Raw genomic sequence first — 18838 nt, forward strand, 5'->3', positions numbered from 1 at the left:
TTCTATGAAAAAATACCTAAATGGACCCGCTCATCGGCAGTGCGCCTTATAATCCGGTGCGCCCTATGGTCCAGAAAATACGGTAGTAAAAATGCTGGAGATGTAAATGTTTTTTGCAATGTCTAACTGAGAGCTCATGCAGTCATAAGCCACATATTGTAGAATATAGAAGACCAGGAGAGGAGAGGCGCGGGTCATGCGAGGTGATGGCGAGCGTTCAGCATTGTTTCTGGGCAGCTAATTACCTAATTACAGCTGGCAGAGAGAGTTTCTCCTTGTGAGATTATTCAGGTCTGGACTGACAGAGTCCTCCCTTCGCCGAGGTGGTCCTGATGAAAGCCTCCGTCCTCGGGGCGTAGACGTTCCGGAAGGATAGCTGCTTGTGAAAGCATGAGCCCACTTGTGACTTGAAATGAAGCCTGGTAAATAAACCTTGCTGAGAATTGTTCCGTTAAAGCCATCTCACAAGCAGGTTTGTTTACCTGAGCCGCCTTTATCAGGTCTGTTAAATCTTTGATTCCGCCATCAGTTTTAATTACATCCTCTTATCGGTGCTTAATTTTCTTTATTGGCTCCAAGAAGCATCTCTTTCTCTCTCTGATATCTTATTATTTAGATGTTTCTAATTACAAGCTTGCACTTTGTTTGCTTTATAACCACCTCATGAATATATAGTCCCAGCATCCACACTTACGCCATTGAACTTTCATACCAGCAGCTGAGTAGCAACATTTTGAAGTGCATGCAGAGGTAGATAAGTCCACTGTTATCTCTCTATCTTATTATTATTCAGATGTGTTTATAAGTGCACACACATGATGCTTGCCTATTGAATATGCTCTAGTGCAGAGGTGTCAAAGTCATTTTCACTGAGGGCCACATCACAGTTATGTTTGGCCCCAGAGGGCCGCTTCTAACAGGGAATACTTTTTCGGAGTATAATTCGCTCCGGAGTAGACTAGCAGCACGCACAATCATGTGTGCTTACGGACTGTATCCCTTGCAGACTGTATTGATATATATTGATATATAATGTAGGAAGCAGAATATTAATAACAGAAAGAAACAACCCTTTTGTGTGAATGAGTGTAAATGGGGGAGGGAGGTTTTTTGGGTTGGTGCACTAATTGTAAGTGTATCTTGTGTTTTTATGTGGATTTTATTTTAAAAAAAACAAAAAAAAAACGATGCTGATAATAAAAAAAAACCGATACCAATAATTTCCGATATTACATTTAACCGATAATATCGGCCTGCCGATATTATCGGACATCTCTACTAAAATGTAAAAAAAAAAATTGTAAGTTGCAATAATTTCACCTCAAAATTTAGTGTACAGGTATATTACTGTAAATAGAAAAACAGTACTGCTGTTTTTATGGTAAAAAAAAAAAAAAAAAAAGGCAGTTCAGTTGCCAGAATTTTACTCTAAAATTTACATTAGTTTATTTTTACTGTAAATTCAAAAAAAGAAATGCAATTTTACAGTAAAATTTTGGCACCTGAGCTGCCAGTTTGTTTGTTTGTTTTTACCACAAATCAACAACTGTACATTTTTCAGGGTATTACTGTAAATGCCAAAACGGCACCACAGTTTATTACAGTAAAAAAAAAAAAAAGTACTGTTTTTTTTCATTTAGAGAAAAATGCTGTAAAAACTTATTTTTCACAAAAAATTTTCACAAAAATGTCACAATTTTACCATGAAATCTATTGCTACTTTTACATTGCACAATTTGATGGATAACCTGCGTTGTTTGGTCCCCAGAGGGCCGCTTCTAACAGTGAATACTATTATTACACCATTTTTTAATGCATTTTATTAGTAGATTTTTTTGAAAACTAAAATGTAAAAAAAAAAATGGTAAGTTGCAATAATTTCACCTCAAAATGTAGTGTATATTACTGTAAATTGAAAAACAGTACTGCTGTTTTTATGGTAAAAAAAAAAAAAAAAAGGCAGTTCAGTTGCCAGAATTTTACTGTAAAATTTACATTAGTTTTTTTTACTGTAAATTCAAAAAAAGAAATGCAATTTTACAGTAACATTTTGGCACCTGAGCTGCCAGTTTGTTTGTTTGTTTTTACCGCAAATCAACAACTGTAGATTTTTCAGGGTATTACTGTAAATGCCAAAACGGCACCACAGTTTATTACAGTAAAAAAAAAAAAAGTACTGGTTTTTTTCATTTAGAGAAAAATGCTGTAAAAACTTATTATTCACAAAAAATTTTCACAAAAATTTCCCAATTTTACCATGAAATCTATTGCTACTTTTACATTGCACAATTTGATGGATAACCTGCGTTGTTTGGTCCCCAGAGGGCCGCTTCTAACAGTGAATACTATTATTACACCATTTTTTAATGCATTTTATTAGTAGATTTTTTTGAAAACTAAAATGTAAAAAAAAAAAAAGGTAAGTTGCAATAATTTCACCTCAAAATGTAGTGTATATTACTGTAAATGGAAAAACAGCACTGCTGTTTTCATGGTTAAAAAAAAAAAAAGGCAGTTCAGTTGCCAGAATTTTACTGTAAAATTTACATTAGTTTTTTTACTGTAAATTTTAAAAAATGCAATTTTACAGTAAAATGTTGGCACCTGAGCTGCCAGTTTTTTGTTTGTTTTTACCGCAAATCAACAACTGTAGATTTTTCAGGGTATTACTGTAAATGCCAAAACGGCACCACAGTTTATTACAGTAAAAAAAAAAAAAGTACTGTTTTTTTTTATTTAGAGAAAAATGCTGTAAAAACGTATTTTTCACCAAATATTTTCACCAATATTTCACAATTTTACCATGAAATCTATTGCTACTTTTACATTGCACAATTTGATGGATAACCTGCGTTGTTTGGTCCCCAGAGGGCCGCTTCTAACAGTGAATACTATTATTACACATTTTTTTAATGCATTTTATTAGTAGATTTTTTTTAAAACTAAAATGTAAAAAAAAAATGGTAAGTTGCAATAATTTCACCTCAAAATGTAGTGTATATTACTGTAAATGGAAAAACAGTACTGCTGTTTTCATGGTTAAAAAAAAAAAAAGGCAGTTCAGTTGCCAGAATTTTACTGTAAAATTTACATTAGTTTTTTTACTGTAAATTTTTAAAAAATGCAATTTTACAGTAAAATTTTGGCACCTGAGCTGCCAGTTTTTTGTTTGTTTTTACCGCAAATCAACAACTGTAGATTTTTCAGGGTATTACTGTAAATGCCAAAACGGCACCACAGTTTATTACAGTAAAAAAAAAAAGTATTGCTTTTTTTTCATTTAGAGAAAAATGCTGTAAAAAAAACACCGTAAATTTCACAATTTTACCAAGAAAAAAACCTTTCTCAAGCAGCTATTGCAAGGAATTTAGGGATTTCACCATCTACGCTCCGTAATATCATCAAAGGGTTCAGACAATCTGGAGAAATCACTGCACGTAAGCAGCTAAGCCCGTGACCTTCCATCCCTCAGGCTGTACTGCATCAACAAGCCACATCAGTGTAAAGGATATCACCACATGGGCTCAGGAACACTTCAGAAACCCACTGTCAGTAACTACAGTTGGTGGCTACATCTGTAAGTGCAAGTTAAAACTCTCCTATGCAAGGCGAAAACCGTTTATCAACAACACCCAGAAACGCCGTCGGCTTCGCTGGGCCTGAGCTCATCTAAGATGGACTGATACAAAGTGGAAAAGTGTTCTGTGGTCTGACGAGTCCACATTTCAAATTGTTTTTGGAAACTGTGGATGTCGTGTCCTCCGGACCAAAGAGGAAAAGAACCATCCGGATTGTTATGGGCGCAAAGTGTAAAAGGCAGCATGTGTGATGGTATGGGGGTGTATTAGTGCCCAAGACATGGGTAACTTACACATCTGTGAAGGTGCCATTAATGCTGAAAGGTACATACAGCTTTTGGAGCAACATATGCTGCCATCCAAGCAACGTTACCATGGACGCCCCTGCTTATTTCAGCAAGACAATGCCAAGCCACGTGTTACATCAACGTGGCTTCATAGTAAAAGAGTGTGGGTACTAGACTGGCCTGCCTGTAGTCCAGACATTGAAAATGTGTGGCACCTGCAATGTGAGAAGGGAGACCCCCGGACTGTTGAACAACTTAAGCTGTACATCAAGCAAGAATGGGAAAGAATTCCACTTCCAAAATGTGTCTCCTCAGTTCCCAAACCTTTACTGAGTGTTGTTAAAAGGAAAGGCCATGTAACACAGTGGTGAACATGCCCTTTCCCAACTACTTTGGCACGTGTTGCAGCCATGGAATTCTAAGTTAATTATTATTTGCAAAAAAAAAATAAAGTTTATGAGTTTGAACATCAAATATGTTGTCTTTAAAAGGATTTGCAAATCATTGTATTCCGTTTATATTTACATCTAACACAATTTCCCAACTCATATGGAAACGGGGTTTGTACAAGAAAAGGGGTAGGATTAGGGATGTCCAATAATGGCTTTTTGCCGATATCCAATATTCTGATATTGTCCAACTCTTTAATTACCGATACCGATATCAACCGATACCGATATCAACCGATATATGCAGTCGTGGAATTAACACATTATTATGCCTAATTTGGACAACCAGGTATGGTGAAGATAAGGTACTTTTTAAAAAAATTAGTAAAATAAGATAAATAAATTAAAAACATTTTCTTGAATAAAAAAGAAAGTAAAACAATATAAAAACAGTTACATAGAAACTAGTAATGAATGAAAATGAGTAACATTAACTGTTAAAGGTTAGTATTATTAGTGGAGCAGCAGCACGCACAATCATGTGTGCTTACGGACTGTATCCCTTGCAGACTGTATTGATATATATTGATATATAATGTAGGAAGCAGAATATTAATAACAGAAAGAAACGACCCTTTTGTGTGAATGAGGTGGGAGGTTTTTTGGGTTGGTGCACTAATTGTAAGTGTATCTTGTGTTTTTTATGTTGATTTAATTTAAAATAAATAAAAAAAACGATACCGATAATAAAAAAAACGATACCGATAATTTCAGATATTACATTTTAACGCATATATCGGCCGATATTATCGGACATCTCTAGGTAGGATTGAATAAGATCTGCTTCTTTCTACTCCTTTTCCTACTCCATGTTGAAAAGAGAAACTGGAAATGGCGATGTATCATGTTCGAAATAAACTCAACTCAATTGAACTCAACTCTAACCACAAGGCCACTGAGTTACAGTACTTTGATACATATTATTCCAGGCTTTCGTGGGCCAAATAAAAGGAAGGCCTTGAGTTTGAAACCTGTGTTGTAGTGTAACTACAACAGCTCTTTACCACACTTCTGTCCTCTGATAGCTGATGATGCTCTGCATGAGGCTTAATCCCTCCGTTCCCGTGAAGTCCTCAATGTACCTGTCCGCATGCAAGCCTGCTAATTACCCCGAAGTATATTTGCGGGCTTTGTCTCCGCTCCATGACAGGAAGTGCTTCCTCCCTCCGTCGTCTTGTCAGCCCCGGCTATCTCCTTTGTGCAGCAGCGCATGCTAACCTGAGGCGAGCTAAGACGGGCCTTTAGGGACATGGCGGGCTGCATAATCAGGGAAGACAAAGAGGTAGAGAGGGGAGGCCGGGTGAGGTTAATGAGATCAGCAACACTGTGATTTTTGCCGAAAGGAAAGGGAAAAGGTGGCCGGGTACCTGCCTGAACTCCTGTCCAATCAAGTCTGCAAGTCCACATTCAGACTTTCCAATTCCAACTTGGTTGTATATTGAACACACTTTCTTGTCTTTCTCTTCTCCAGGGGAGCTTCGTGGCCAGCATGACTGCCACGCTGAGACAGATGGACGACTATCATTACGCTCACCTCATCGGCACCTTTGGCAAGATAAGGAGCGATGTGGTGGTGAGTGTGTCTTATCATCGCTGAGGTGCCCATCAGACCGGGCACTCAACCAAATGTACTTTGCTGGCCGTTGTCCTTAGGAAAGGCAGACTCTTGCCACAAAATGTCACGAGTGAGTAAGTGACGGGCAGAGTGACGGAGGGACAGAGGAAAAGAGACAAAATGAGTGAAGGAGCGAAACAGAATGAGAGAGGAAAGAATGAGTGAGTAAGCGAGTGTGAGGAAGGTGTTACGGTACAGCAGGGGTCACCAACGTGGTGCCCGTAAGGACCAGATGAGTAGCCCGCCGGCCTGTTCTAAAAATAGCTCAAATAGCAGCACTTACCAGTGAGCTGCCTCTATTTTTTAAATTGTATTTATTTACTAGCAAGCTGGTCTCGCTTTGCCTGACATTTTTAATTCTAAGAGAGACAAAACTCAAATAGAATTTTTTTTTCAATTGTATTTATTTATTTATCATTGTAAGGTAACAGTACAGCATGAATAGTGCAGATCATTGTAAGGTAACAGTACAGCATGAATAGTACAGATCATTGTTAGGTAACAGTACAGCATGAATAGTACAGATCATTGTAAGGTAACAGTACAGCATGAATAGTACAGATCATTGTAAGGTAACAGTACAGCATGAATAGTACAGATCATTGTAAGGTAACAGTACAGCATGAATAGTACAGATCATTGTAAGGTAACAGTACAGCATGAATAGTACAGATCATTGTAAGGTAACAGTACAGCATGAATAGTACAGATCATTGTAAGGTAACAGTACAGCATGAATAGTACAGATCATTGTAAGGTAACAGTACAGCATGAATAGTACAGATCATTGGAAGGTAACAGTACAGCATGAATAGTACAGATCATTGTAAGGTAACAGTACAGCATGAATAGTACCGATCATTGTAAGGTAACAGTACAGCATGAATAGTACAGATCATTGTAAGGTAACAGTACAGCATGAATAGTACAGATCATTGGAAGGTAACAGTACAGCATGAATAGTACAGATCATTGTAAGGTAACAGTACAGCATGAATAGTACCGATCATTGTAAGGTAACAGTACAGCATGAATAGTACAGATCATTGTAAGGTAACAGTACAGAATTTTTTTTTTTTTTTTTTTTACATAAATAAATACAATCATGTGTGTTTACGGACTGTATCCCTGCAGACTGTATTGATCTATATTGATATATAATGTATATATTGTGATTTTTATGTTGATTTCATTAAAAAAAAAAAAAAAAAAAAATTTTTTTTTTTTTTTTTTTTTAATTTCTTGTGCGGCCCGGTACCAATCGGTCCGCGGCCCGGTACCGGTCCGCGGACCGGTGGTTAGGGACCACTGTTTTAAAGCACATGCAGAGAGACAGATAAATGCCATCCATTTGCTACCACTTGTCCCTCTCGAGGTCGTGGGGTGACTGGAACCTATCCCAGTTGCACTCAGGCGGAAGGCAGGGTGCACCCTGGACAAGTCACCATGTCATTACTGATAGACAGACAACATTCACACACTAGGGCCAATAATCATGATCCTTCACTGAATGGTCCAACTTTGAACTTAGGCATACAGGTAGAAAACAGGTTTAAATTAAGTAAGGACTCTTTTTCCCAGAGGTCTCCCGATCCGATATCCGTCCAATATCAGCATAGAAAAAAATAAAAGTATCAGCTTGCATGTAAAATCTCTGATATCAGGTAGAAGTTTGTTAATAAAGCATAGTTTGTACGCAAGGCAATTCAAAGTGCTTTAAAAATACAGAACAATTATAAGAAGGCTAATAACATTGTAAAAAAATATATATATATATTTATAAAAATAATTATCATAAAATCATGAATACAAAATAAAATCATCATAAAAAACATTCATGAATAACGATAAAATCATAAAAATACGAATGAATTAATTCAATAAAAATCAAAGCGTGTGAACAAAATGCTTTCACTTGTCGTGTTGTCGGACAGCCAGTTAACATCTAAATGTCCTCCAGAGAGCACACACGGTTGGTCTTTTCTTGTATTTTAGTCCAGTCATTTACAAAAGGTAAATATTCAATCAATCAATGTTTACTTATATATATATATATATATATATATATATATATATATATATATATATATATATATATATATATATATATATATATATATATATATATATATACTAAATCACGAGTGTCTCAAAGGGCTGCACAAGCCACAACGACATCCTCTGCTCAGATCCCACATCAGGGCAATATTGTGGTCTACAGCAGTGCGGCCCCACAATAATTTTTTTATTTTTTTATTTTTTTATTTTTTTTTAATGAAATCAACATAAAAACACAATGTATACATTATATATCAATATAGATCAATACAGTCTGCAGGGATACAGTCCGTAAGCACACATGATTGTATTTATTTATGTAAAAAAAAAAAAAAAAAAAATTAAATCCCCCCCCCTCCCCACCACCGGTCAGTGGGACAAATTTTCAAGCGTTGACCGGTCCGCAGTTACAAAAAGGTTGGGGACCACTGGTCTATAGGCTACTAGGAGCCAGCGGCTACGCAACAGCTAAGCACACAATAGCACGAAAGCTACACATTTGCAATAAGTACCCTCCATTAAACAATATTGCAGTGTAAAAGAAACACATTTGTCAATATAAACACGTCTCAAATAATTATAGTTGCATATAACTTCTGCATGCAAAGTCTTCAAGGCAGAAGTGTATTAGAAAGTATCCAGTAACAAACGTGTCTGCATCATTCAATTTACTGCGTTATGAGCTTCAATTAATGAATTATTAAAAACCACACTTACCTCTCCACTTCAATTTAAAGGCTGAATTAATCCATTCCTGTTTTTCCTACCTACCATTGTTCTTTGAGTGATGTCACTTAATCAAGCATTTTATAACATTCCACATAAAAGCATGTATGATTAGTAGGGATGTCCGATAATTGCTTTTTGCCGATATTGTCCAACTCTTTAATTACCGATACCGATATCAACCGATACCGATATCAACCGATATATACAGTGGTGGAATTAACACATTATTATGCCTAATTTGGACAACCAGGTATGGTGAAGATAAGGTACTTTTTAAAAAAATGAATCAAATAAAATAAGATAAATAAATTAAAAACATTTTCTTGAATAAAAAAGAAAGTAAAAGAATATAAAAACAGTTACATAGAAACTAGTAATGAATGAAAATGAGTAAAATGAACTGTTAAAGGTTAGTACTATTAGTGGAGCAGCAGCACGCACAATCATGTGTGCTTACGGACTGTATCCCTTGCAGACTGTATTGATATATATTGATATATAATGTAGGAAGCAGAATATTAATAACAGAAAGAAACAACCCTTTTGTGTGAATGAGTGTAAATGGGGGAGGGAGGTTTTTTGGGTTGGTGCACTAATTGTAAGTGTATCTTGTGTTTTTTATGTGGATTTAATAAAAAAAATAAAATAAAAAAACCTGATACTGATAATAAAAAAAACGATACCGATAATTTCCGATATTACATTTTAACGCATTTATCGGCCGATAATATCGGCAGACCGATATTATCAGACATCTCTAATGATTAGTGCTGATATGGCATCGTATCAATATCGGTATGAAAAAGTTGTATTGTGACACCACTAAATTTGGGGTTTATAAACAGTAATTTTGAGCCAGCGGCATATACTAGCTTTACTATATTTTATAGGGGTGTGGGGAAAAAATGTGATTCTCACGTTGTGCGATTCAGAATCGATTCTCATTTTTTTCAAATATATTTTTAAATTTTAATTTTTTTAAATGTTTTAATTTATTTTTTTTTTATTTTTATTTTTTTTTAATTAATCAAAACAAATACACAGCAATACCATAACAATGCAATCCAAATACAAAACCAAACCCGACCCAGCAATAAACAGAGCAATTGAGAGGAGACACAAACACCACACAGAACAAACCAAAAGTAGTGAAACAAAAATGAATATTATCAACAACAGTATCAATATTAGTTACAATTTCAACATAGCAGCGATTAAAAATCCCTCATTGACATTTATAAAAAAAAAAGAACAATAGTGTCAGAGTGGCTTACACTTGCATCGCATCTCTTAAGCTTGACAACACACTGTGTCCAATATTTTCACAAAGATAAAATAAGTCATATTTTTGGTTTATTTAATAGTTCAAACAAATGTACATTATTGCAATCAGTTGATAAAACATTGTCCTTTACAATTATAAAAGCTTGTTACAAAAATCTACTACTCTGCTTGCATGTCAGCAGACTGGGGTAGATCCTGCTGAAATCTATGTATTCCATGAATAGAGAATCCTTTTGAATCGGGAAAAAAATCGTTTTTGAATCGAGAATCGCGTTGAATCGGAAAAAATCGATTTATAATCGAATCGTGACCCCAAGAATCAATATTGAATCGAATCGTGGGACACCCAAAGATTCACAGCCCTGATATTTTATGTATATTGTATATATTTCCAGCTAGTTTTAACTCATTTAACAAATTAAAAAATATCTTTAACTCATAATTTGGCCAATTGATGAATAATACATTGTTATTTCTTCTGGAAATCCTCATTTTCCCCTCCCCTCAAAGAGAGGTTTAAGATGCATACTTAGAGCATAATGATGACAGTTTATAGTTGTGTTTCTTGTCTGGAGCGTCAGCACATTGCTCTTCACCTCCTCAGTTCCCAGTGGAACTTGAGCACAGGGCAAAACTTTGCAACCTTGGCTGAGTCCCCTTGTGAGGCCACTGGGCTGTTGACAAGACAAACAATCACTGCGAGGAAGCTGGATCTTTGCACAGATTGATTGTTCCTCTTGCAGCCATGGCCACATCTCAAAGCTGTCTGCCGCTTTTATTTCTTCCTCCAAACCTACCACCTCAGAGCCCATAAGATGGACAAACTATACTCCTCGGCACCTATATCGGCTCTAATTTTACACCTGCAGCAAAGGAGTTGTATGCAGCTTTCACCTTAAAAAACTCATCTTAAAGGCGAACTGCTCTTTTTTGGGGGAATTTTGCATATCATTCACAATCCTTATGTGAGACAAGAACACACATTTTTCTTATTTTAATGCATTCTAACTAGGGATGCGTTAAAATGTAATATCGGAAATTATCGGTATCGTTTTTTTATTATCTGTATCGTTTTTTTATTTATTTTATTTTTTATTAAATCAACATAAAAAACACAAGATACACTTACAATTAGTGCACCAACCCAAAAAACCTCCCTCCTCATTCACACAAAAGGGTTGTTTCTTTCTGTTATTAATATTCTGCTTCCTACATTATATATCAATATATATCAATACAGTCTGCAAGGAATACAGTCCGTAAGCACACATGATTGTGCGTGCTGCTGCTCCACTAATAGTACTAACCTTTAACAGTTAATTTTACTCATTTTCATTCATTACTAGTTTCTATGTAACTGTTTTTATATTGTTGTACTTTCTTTTTTATTCAAGAAAATGTTTTTAATTTATTTATCTTATTTTACTAATTTTTTTAAAAAGTACCTTATCTTCACCATACCTGGTTGTCCAAATTAGGCATAATAATGTGTTAATTCCACGACTGTATATATCGGTATCGGTAATTAAAGAGTTGGACAATATCGGAATATTGGATATGGGCAAAAAGCCATTATCGGACATCCCTAATTCTAACTAGTAAATGAAGACTAGTAAAAGTTGAGTTCTAAACAAGAAATGCAAACTACGAACATAATAAAACAATCACTTGCTGTACAATGTCTGCTCTTACTGAGATGCCAACTGATGGGGATGTTTATATCTTCCCGTTGAGATGAAGAATTAATCATAATTAGAGATGTCCGATAATATCGGCCGATATATGCTTTAAAATGTAATATCGGAAATTATCAGTATTTGTCCCACGGGGGGGGGGTGAAATGTATTTATTTATTTATTTATTTTTTCCATAAAGAAATACAATCATGTGTGCTTACGGACTGTATTGATATATATTGATATATAATGTATATATTGTGTTTTTTATGTTGATTTAATTAATTTATTTTTTTTTTTTTTAATTTCTTGTGCGGCCCGGTACCGGTCCGCGGCCCGGTGGTTGGGGACCACTGTACTAGAGTATACTTGCCAACCTTGAGACCTCCAAATTCGGGACATGGGGGGGGGCGGGGTTTGGTGGTAGCGGGGGTGTATATTGTAGCGTCCCGGAAGAGTTAGTGCTGCAAGGGGTTCTGGGTATTTGTTCTGTTGTGTTTATGTTGTGTTACGGTGCGGATGTTCTCCCGAAATGTGTTTGTCATTCTTGTTTGGTGTGGGTTCACAGTGTGGCGCATATTTGTAACAGTGTTAAAGTTGTTTATACGTCCACCCTCAGTGTGACCTGTATGGCTGTTGACCAAGTATGCCTTGCATTCACTTGTGTGTGTGAAAAGCCGTAGATATTATGTGACTGGGCCGGCACGCAAAGGCAGTGCCTTTAAGGTTTATTGGCGCTCTGTACTTCTCCCTACGTCCGTGTACACAGCGGAGTTTTAAAAAGTCATACATTTTACTTTTTGAAACCGATACAGATAATTTTGAAACTGATACCGATCATTTCCGATATTACATTTTAAAGCATTTATCGGCCGATAATATCCCTAATATTTTGTTGTCTTGTCTCTCATAATGATTGTGAACTAGGGATGTCCGATAATGGCTTTTTGACGATATCCGATATTCCGATATTGTCCAACTCTTTAATTACCGATACCGATATCAACCGATACCGATATCAACCGATATATGTACAGTCGTGGAATTAACACATTATTATGTCTAATTTGGACAACCAGGTATGGTGAAGATAAGGTACTTTTAAAAAAAAAATTATAAAATAAAATAAGATAAATAAATTAAAAACATTTTCTTGAATAACAAAAAAAAGTAAAACAATATAAAAACAGTTACATAGAAACTAGTAATTCATGAAAATGAGTAACATTAACTGTTAAAGGTTAGTACTATTAGTGGAGCAGCAGCACGCACAATCATGTGTGCTTACGGACTGTATCCCTTGCAGACTGTATTGATATATATTGATATATAATGTAGGAAGCAGAATATTAATAACAGAAAGAAACAACCCTTTTGTGTGAATGAGTGTAAATGGGGGAGGGAGGTTTTTTGGGTTGGTGCACTAATTGTAAGTGTCTCTTGTGTTTTTTATGTTGATTTAGTTAAAAAAAAACACCAAAAAAATGATACCGATAATAAAAAAAAACCGATGCCGATAATTTCCGATATTACATTTTAACGCATTTATCGGTCTGCCGATATTATCGGACATCTCTAGTAAGCACACATGATTGTATTTTTTTATGACGAAAAAACAAACAAAAAAACAGATTTTTGAGCGCCGTGTGTAATTTTCTATATTTTCAATGGAAAATTTAAAAGTTTTGGTGGTGCTTACTGCCATCATATTGCAGTCTACACGTATCTCTTGTGCGTGACTGCCATCTACTGGCCACACTTATAATCACACCATGTACCAAATAAAATCCCTATTGTGAACAATAGGCAAAGTTCCAAAAAAGTGCAGTTCCCCTTTAAAAACCCAGTTTAATTGTGCAGGGAACAAAAAAACCCACAAACTAACTTTCTGTTGTTTTGCAGGATTTCCTCATGGAGACCTTCATCATGTTTAAAGACCTCATAGGGAAGAACGTCTACCCCTCGGACTGGGTCATAATGAACATGATGCAAAACAAGTAAGTACCACACTGCTGGACACACACACACACACACACACACACCGGCTTTAAACTCCCAACACTGTGGTTGCTAAGGAACAGGAGTCAAAAGTGGGTTAGGATAGTTTCATGTGTTCCCCCTCCATGCAGAACTCCACACAAGGCCTCAGCAGTGCGGCAATCAGAGGAGCATCCAGCGCCTGGCGTAAACAATCACATGAATTATAAATGCCGCCCGCTAATCTCGGGACTTGCATGTTTTTGTACTTTGTTCCTTTTAATAATGCTAAGCTTGCATTACAACACCGTGGTTGTGTGTGTGTGTGTGTGTGGGACGGACGGTGTTTGATTCTTAGCACAGTTTGGAGTATCACCGCAGTGTCCACCCACTCAATCTTCTTTCGCCCCGTTCTCATAGTGCCCCTAATTAGACGGGAGTCATTTCCTCCCACTCCATCTCCTTCTCCTCCAATCAGCTATTAGCACCTCCAGGTTGCATGCGCTTTAATTGCTGCTCGCGCCATGCCAAGGTGGCCATTTGGCTTCATTTTGGCAGCAAACAACGAGACATCAGGTACACCTGCACTGTCTTAATGACATCCAGTACAAGCTCAACTCGCTAACAAGGACAAATAACCCCAAAAATCTGAATCAAAAGGTTTATTTTTAAAGAATGTGTGCAAATAAAGACGTAATTTGGGATTGTGTGTTATTTAAAGGCCTACTGAAATACATTTTATTTATTTAAACGGGAATAGCAGATCCATTCTATGTGTCATACTTGATCATTTCGTGATATTGCCATATTTTTGCTGAAAGGATTTAGTAGAGAACATTGACGATAAAGTTTGCAACTTTTGGTCGCTGATTAAAAAAAAGCCTTGCCTGTACCGGAAGTAGCGTGACGTCACAGGTTGAAAGGCTCCTCACATGTCCCCATTGTTTACACCGGACCGAGAAAGCGACGATTACCCCATTAATTTGAGCGAGGATGAAAGATTCGTGGATGAGGAACGTGAGAGTGAAGGACTAGAGTGCAGTGCAGGACGTATCTTTTTTCGCTCTGACCGTAACTTAGGTACAAGCTGGCTCATTGGATTCCACACACTCTCAATCAATCAATCAATCCTTTTTCTATTGTGGATCACGGATTTGTATTTTAAACCACCTGGGATACTATATCCTCTTGAAAATGAGTGTCGAGAACGCAAAATGGACATTCACAGTGACTTTTATCTCCACGACAATACAGAACATTTGGCTTGTCAAGACTTTCCAAAACAAGTCAAATTAGCTAACCTCAATGAAGCCAAAAATAGCTTAAAATAAGTATATTCTCACTAATAACAAGTGCACTTTTCTTGGTAGACAAAAAAAATGACACCTTTTTGCTCAATATGTTGAAAAATATTCTTAAATGAAGTAAATGTTACTGCCATTATCTTGACATAATGATATGCGCTCGGCATCATGATTTTTTTTTTCATGCTTGAAGTAAGACATTATGACTTTAAAAAAGTAGTTTTCTACTTGTGAGTGTTGATGACACAACAGTTGATATTCTAGTTTCAAGCATGTTTTACTCAATATAGCTCATCAAATCTCAGCAAGATAATAATAATAATAATAATAATAATAAAGATATTACAGCAAGCTGTAATATCTTACTGAGATAAAATGTAGGACCAAAACCCTTAAAACAAGTAAAACACTCTAACATAAAATCTGCTTAGTTAGAAGAATGATCTTATCAGACAGAAAATAAGCAAGTATCACCCTTATTTGAGATATTTAATCTTACTTAGATTTCAGTTTTTGCAGTGTAAAACTTGCTGTAGTACAAAGCCTGCTTTATTGATTCTTCCATACTCGTGAGCACCATTTTTTTAAACTCCACATCAACTCTCTCGCTCTTTCCACGATGGTCTGTTGTCTTTTTGCAACTCATAATGACTTAGCAAACTGGACAAAACTTGTCAGGGTTGGCGGGGGGTGTATATTGTAGCGTCCGGGAAGAGTTAGTGCTGCAAGGGGTTCTGGGTATTTGTTCTGTTGTGTTTATGTTATGTGTTACAGTGCGGATGTTCTCCCGGAATGTGTTTGTCATTCTTGTTCGGTGTGGGTTCACAGTGTGGCGCATATTTGTAACAGTGTTAAAGTTGTTTATACGGCTACCCTCAGTGTGACCTGTATGGCTGTTGACCAAGTATGAATTGCATTCACTTGCGTGTGTGAAAAGCTGTAGATATTATGTGACTGGGCCGGCACGCAAAGGCAGTGCCTTTAAGGTTTATTGGCGCTCTGTACTTCTCCCTATGTCCGTGTACACAGCGGCGTTTTAAAAAGTCATACATTTTACTTTTTGAAACCGATACCGAAAATTTCCGATTTTACGTTTCAAAGCATTTATCGGCCGATAGTATCGGCAGTCCAATATTGTCGGACATCCCTAATTTGTAGCACCAATAAGTTCCAATTAAGCAACAAAGATTTCTGTAGTTTTGTTGTTTTTTTTTACACTGAATTTCCCAAAATTTATTTTAATAAATTGAATTTTTAAATACACAAATTTTGCTCTTTATTTCAACAAAGATTTCTGTATTTTTTTTTGTTTTTTTTTACACTGAATTTCCCAAAATTTATTTTAATAAATTGAATTTTTAAATACACAAATTTTGCTCTTTATTTCAACAAAGATTTCTGTATTTTTTGGGGGTTTTTTCCACTGAATTTCCCAAAATTTATTTTAATAAATGGATTTTTTTTAAAACACAAATTTTGTTCTTTATTTCAACAAAGATTGTATTTTTTGGGGGTTTTTTCCACTGAATTTCCCAAAATTTATTTTAATAAATTGAATTTTTTTAAAACACAAATTTTGCTCTTTATTTAATGAATGTGTCGCCATAATTTAATGTAAAAAAATAAATAATAAATAATGAATAGGGATGTCCGATAATGGCTTTTTGCCGATATCCGATATTCCGATATTGTCCAACTCTTTAATTACCGATACCGATATCAACCGATACCGATATCAACCGATATATGCAGTCGTGGAATTAACACATTATTATGCCTAATTTGGACAACCAGGTATGGTGAAGATAAGGTACTTTTTAAAAAAATTAGTAAAATAAGATAAATAAATTAAAAACATTTTCTTGAATAAAAAAGAAAGTACAACAATATAAAAACTGTTACATAGAAACTAGTAATGAATGAAAATGAGTAAAATTAAGTGTTAAAGGTTAGTACTATTAGTGGAGCAGCAGCACGCACAATCATGTGTGCTTACGGACTGTATCCCTTGCAGACTGTATTGATATATATTGATATATAATGTAGGAAGCAGAATATTAATAACAGAAAGAAACAACCCTTTTGTGTGAATGAGTGTAAATGGGGGAGGGAGGTTTTTTGGGTTGGGTGGATTTAATAAAAAAAATAAAATTAAAAAAAGATACCGATAATAAAAAAAACGATACCGATAATTTCCGATATTACATTTTAACGCATATATCGGCCGATAATATCGGCATGCCGATATTATCGGACATCTCTAATAATAAATAAATAAATGTTCACAAAATTCCCACAAAAATTCAATTACATAAATTCCGTGTCAAAAAAAGCTTTGGTAATAAAGACAAAATAACTTCCACACATATGTGTCAAAATATTGCAGACTTTTTTAAAGATACGTTTAAATTCTGCTTGCAAATGATTTACAAACCTAATTTAGCATAATCAAAATGCAAAGGGCGTGAATAATCTGATTAAAAATGCAATCAGGGAGGTTTAATTTATACTATTGTATTCATACCGCTACTATTTCGTTTTATACTGCGTCTGCATTGGACTGTGTAAGTATACATAATGGATGTAAATCCTGTTTGCTGCATTTGTTTTTCTTATTTGCTCTGATGTTTTATGCAGACGTTACTTGCTCACTCACTTGCAATAAGCATCAACCCCGACGCGGCTCCTGTTCAATATTGCACGAGCTTGCTGCAGTGTGCATGCGGTGACGCTCCGTGCAAAATGACTTCTTGTCTTCATTAGACTATACAAGCGCCCCGTAGGTAACCTTCAAGAAGGCCTTAATTAGCACAAGTTTGCATCCTCTCTGGGATGTAAGAGCACGCAACATGTTGTTGTTGTTGTGTTTCTCTAGCACAGTCAGCTTAATGTGCTGCCTGGCAGACTTTGATAGTTGAGTTGCTACTGACGTGCTTCATCACCGCACATTAAAGTCGCCGTCATGCATGCATGCATTCCTCACCCTATAACCCACGGTCTTATGAAGACATAATGCTAAACAAACAAATAAGTCAGCAGCTGTCCATGCGTGAGGTCTTGACACAGCACACAACTCACTGCTCCAGCAAACCCTGGCAGACTCGTTAAGAAGTTTTTGATGCCGCACGACTGCTGTGTGGTGCAACTGGCAGCTTGAAGTCCAGCAAAACCACCTTTGTTTTTTTCCCACCGACCACTTCTCAAAGATATGCCTCGAATGGATATTTATCAGATTGATATTTGATGGACGCTACTCTCGGCAAAAGATCATTCACGTTTTCAGCTCTACCTGTAGCTTTAGATGTTATTTTTGTTAGAGACGATATTATCGGCCGATAAATGCTTTAAAATGTAATATCGGAAATTATTGGTATCGGTTTCAAAATTATCGGTTTCAAAAAGTGAAATGTATGACTTTTTAAAACGCCGCTGTGTACACAGACGTAGGGAGAAGTACAGAGCGCCAATAAACCTTAAAGGCCTACTGAAAGCCACTACTAGCGACCACGCAGTCTGATAGTTTATATATCAATGATGAAATCTTAACATTGCAACACATGCCAATACGGCCGGGTTAACTTATAAAGTGACTTTTAAAACTTCCTGGGAAATATCCGGCTGAAACGTCGCGGTATGATGACGTATGCGCGTGACGAAGTCAGAGTAACGGAAGTTATGGTACCCCGTAGAATCCTATACAAAAAGCTCTGTTTTCATTTCATAATTCCACAGTATTCTGGATATCTTTTGCAATTTGTTTAATGAACAATGAAGGCTGCAAAGAAGACAGTTGACGGTCAGAGCGAAAAAAGATACGTCCATCACTGCCTCTCAAGTCCTTCACTGTAACGTTCCTCATCTACGAATCTTTCATCCTCGCT

The 18838-nt window shown here is 36.1% G+C and overlaps 1 protein-coding gene across 1 annotated transcript in view; it reads left to right on the forward strand.

Moving 5' to 3' along the window:
- dock1 (dedicator of cytokinesis 1) overlaps nt 1–18838 on the forward strand; it is a 483186-nt gene that overhangs the window by 321982 nt on the left and 142366 nt on the right. The window contains exons 28-29 of the mRNA XM_062055356.1: nt 5786–5887; nt 13579–13673. Of these exons, the coding sequence (XP_061911340.1) occupies nt 5786–5887; nt 13579–13673 (197 nt within the window). The remainder of the gene's footprint in view (nt 1–5785; nt 5888–13578; nt 13674–18838) is intronic.

This window comes from Entelurus aequoreus, linkage group LG08 (genome assembly GCF_033978785.1).
Source record: "Entelurus aequoreus isolate RoL-2023_Sb linkage group LG08, RoL_Eaeq_v1.1, whole genome shotgun sequence".
Classification (NCBI taxonomy): domain Eukaryota; kingdom Metazoa; phylum Chordata; class Actinopteri; order Syngnathiformes; family Syngnathidae; genus Entelurus; species Entelurus aequoreus.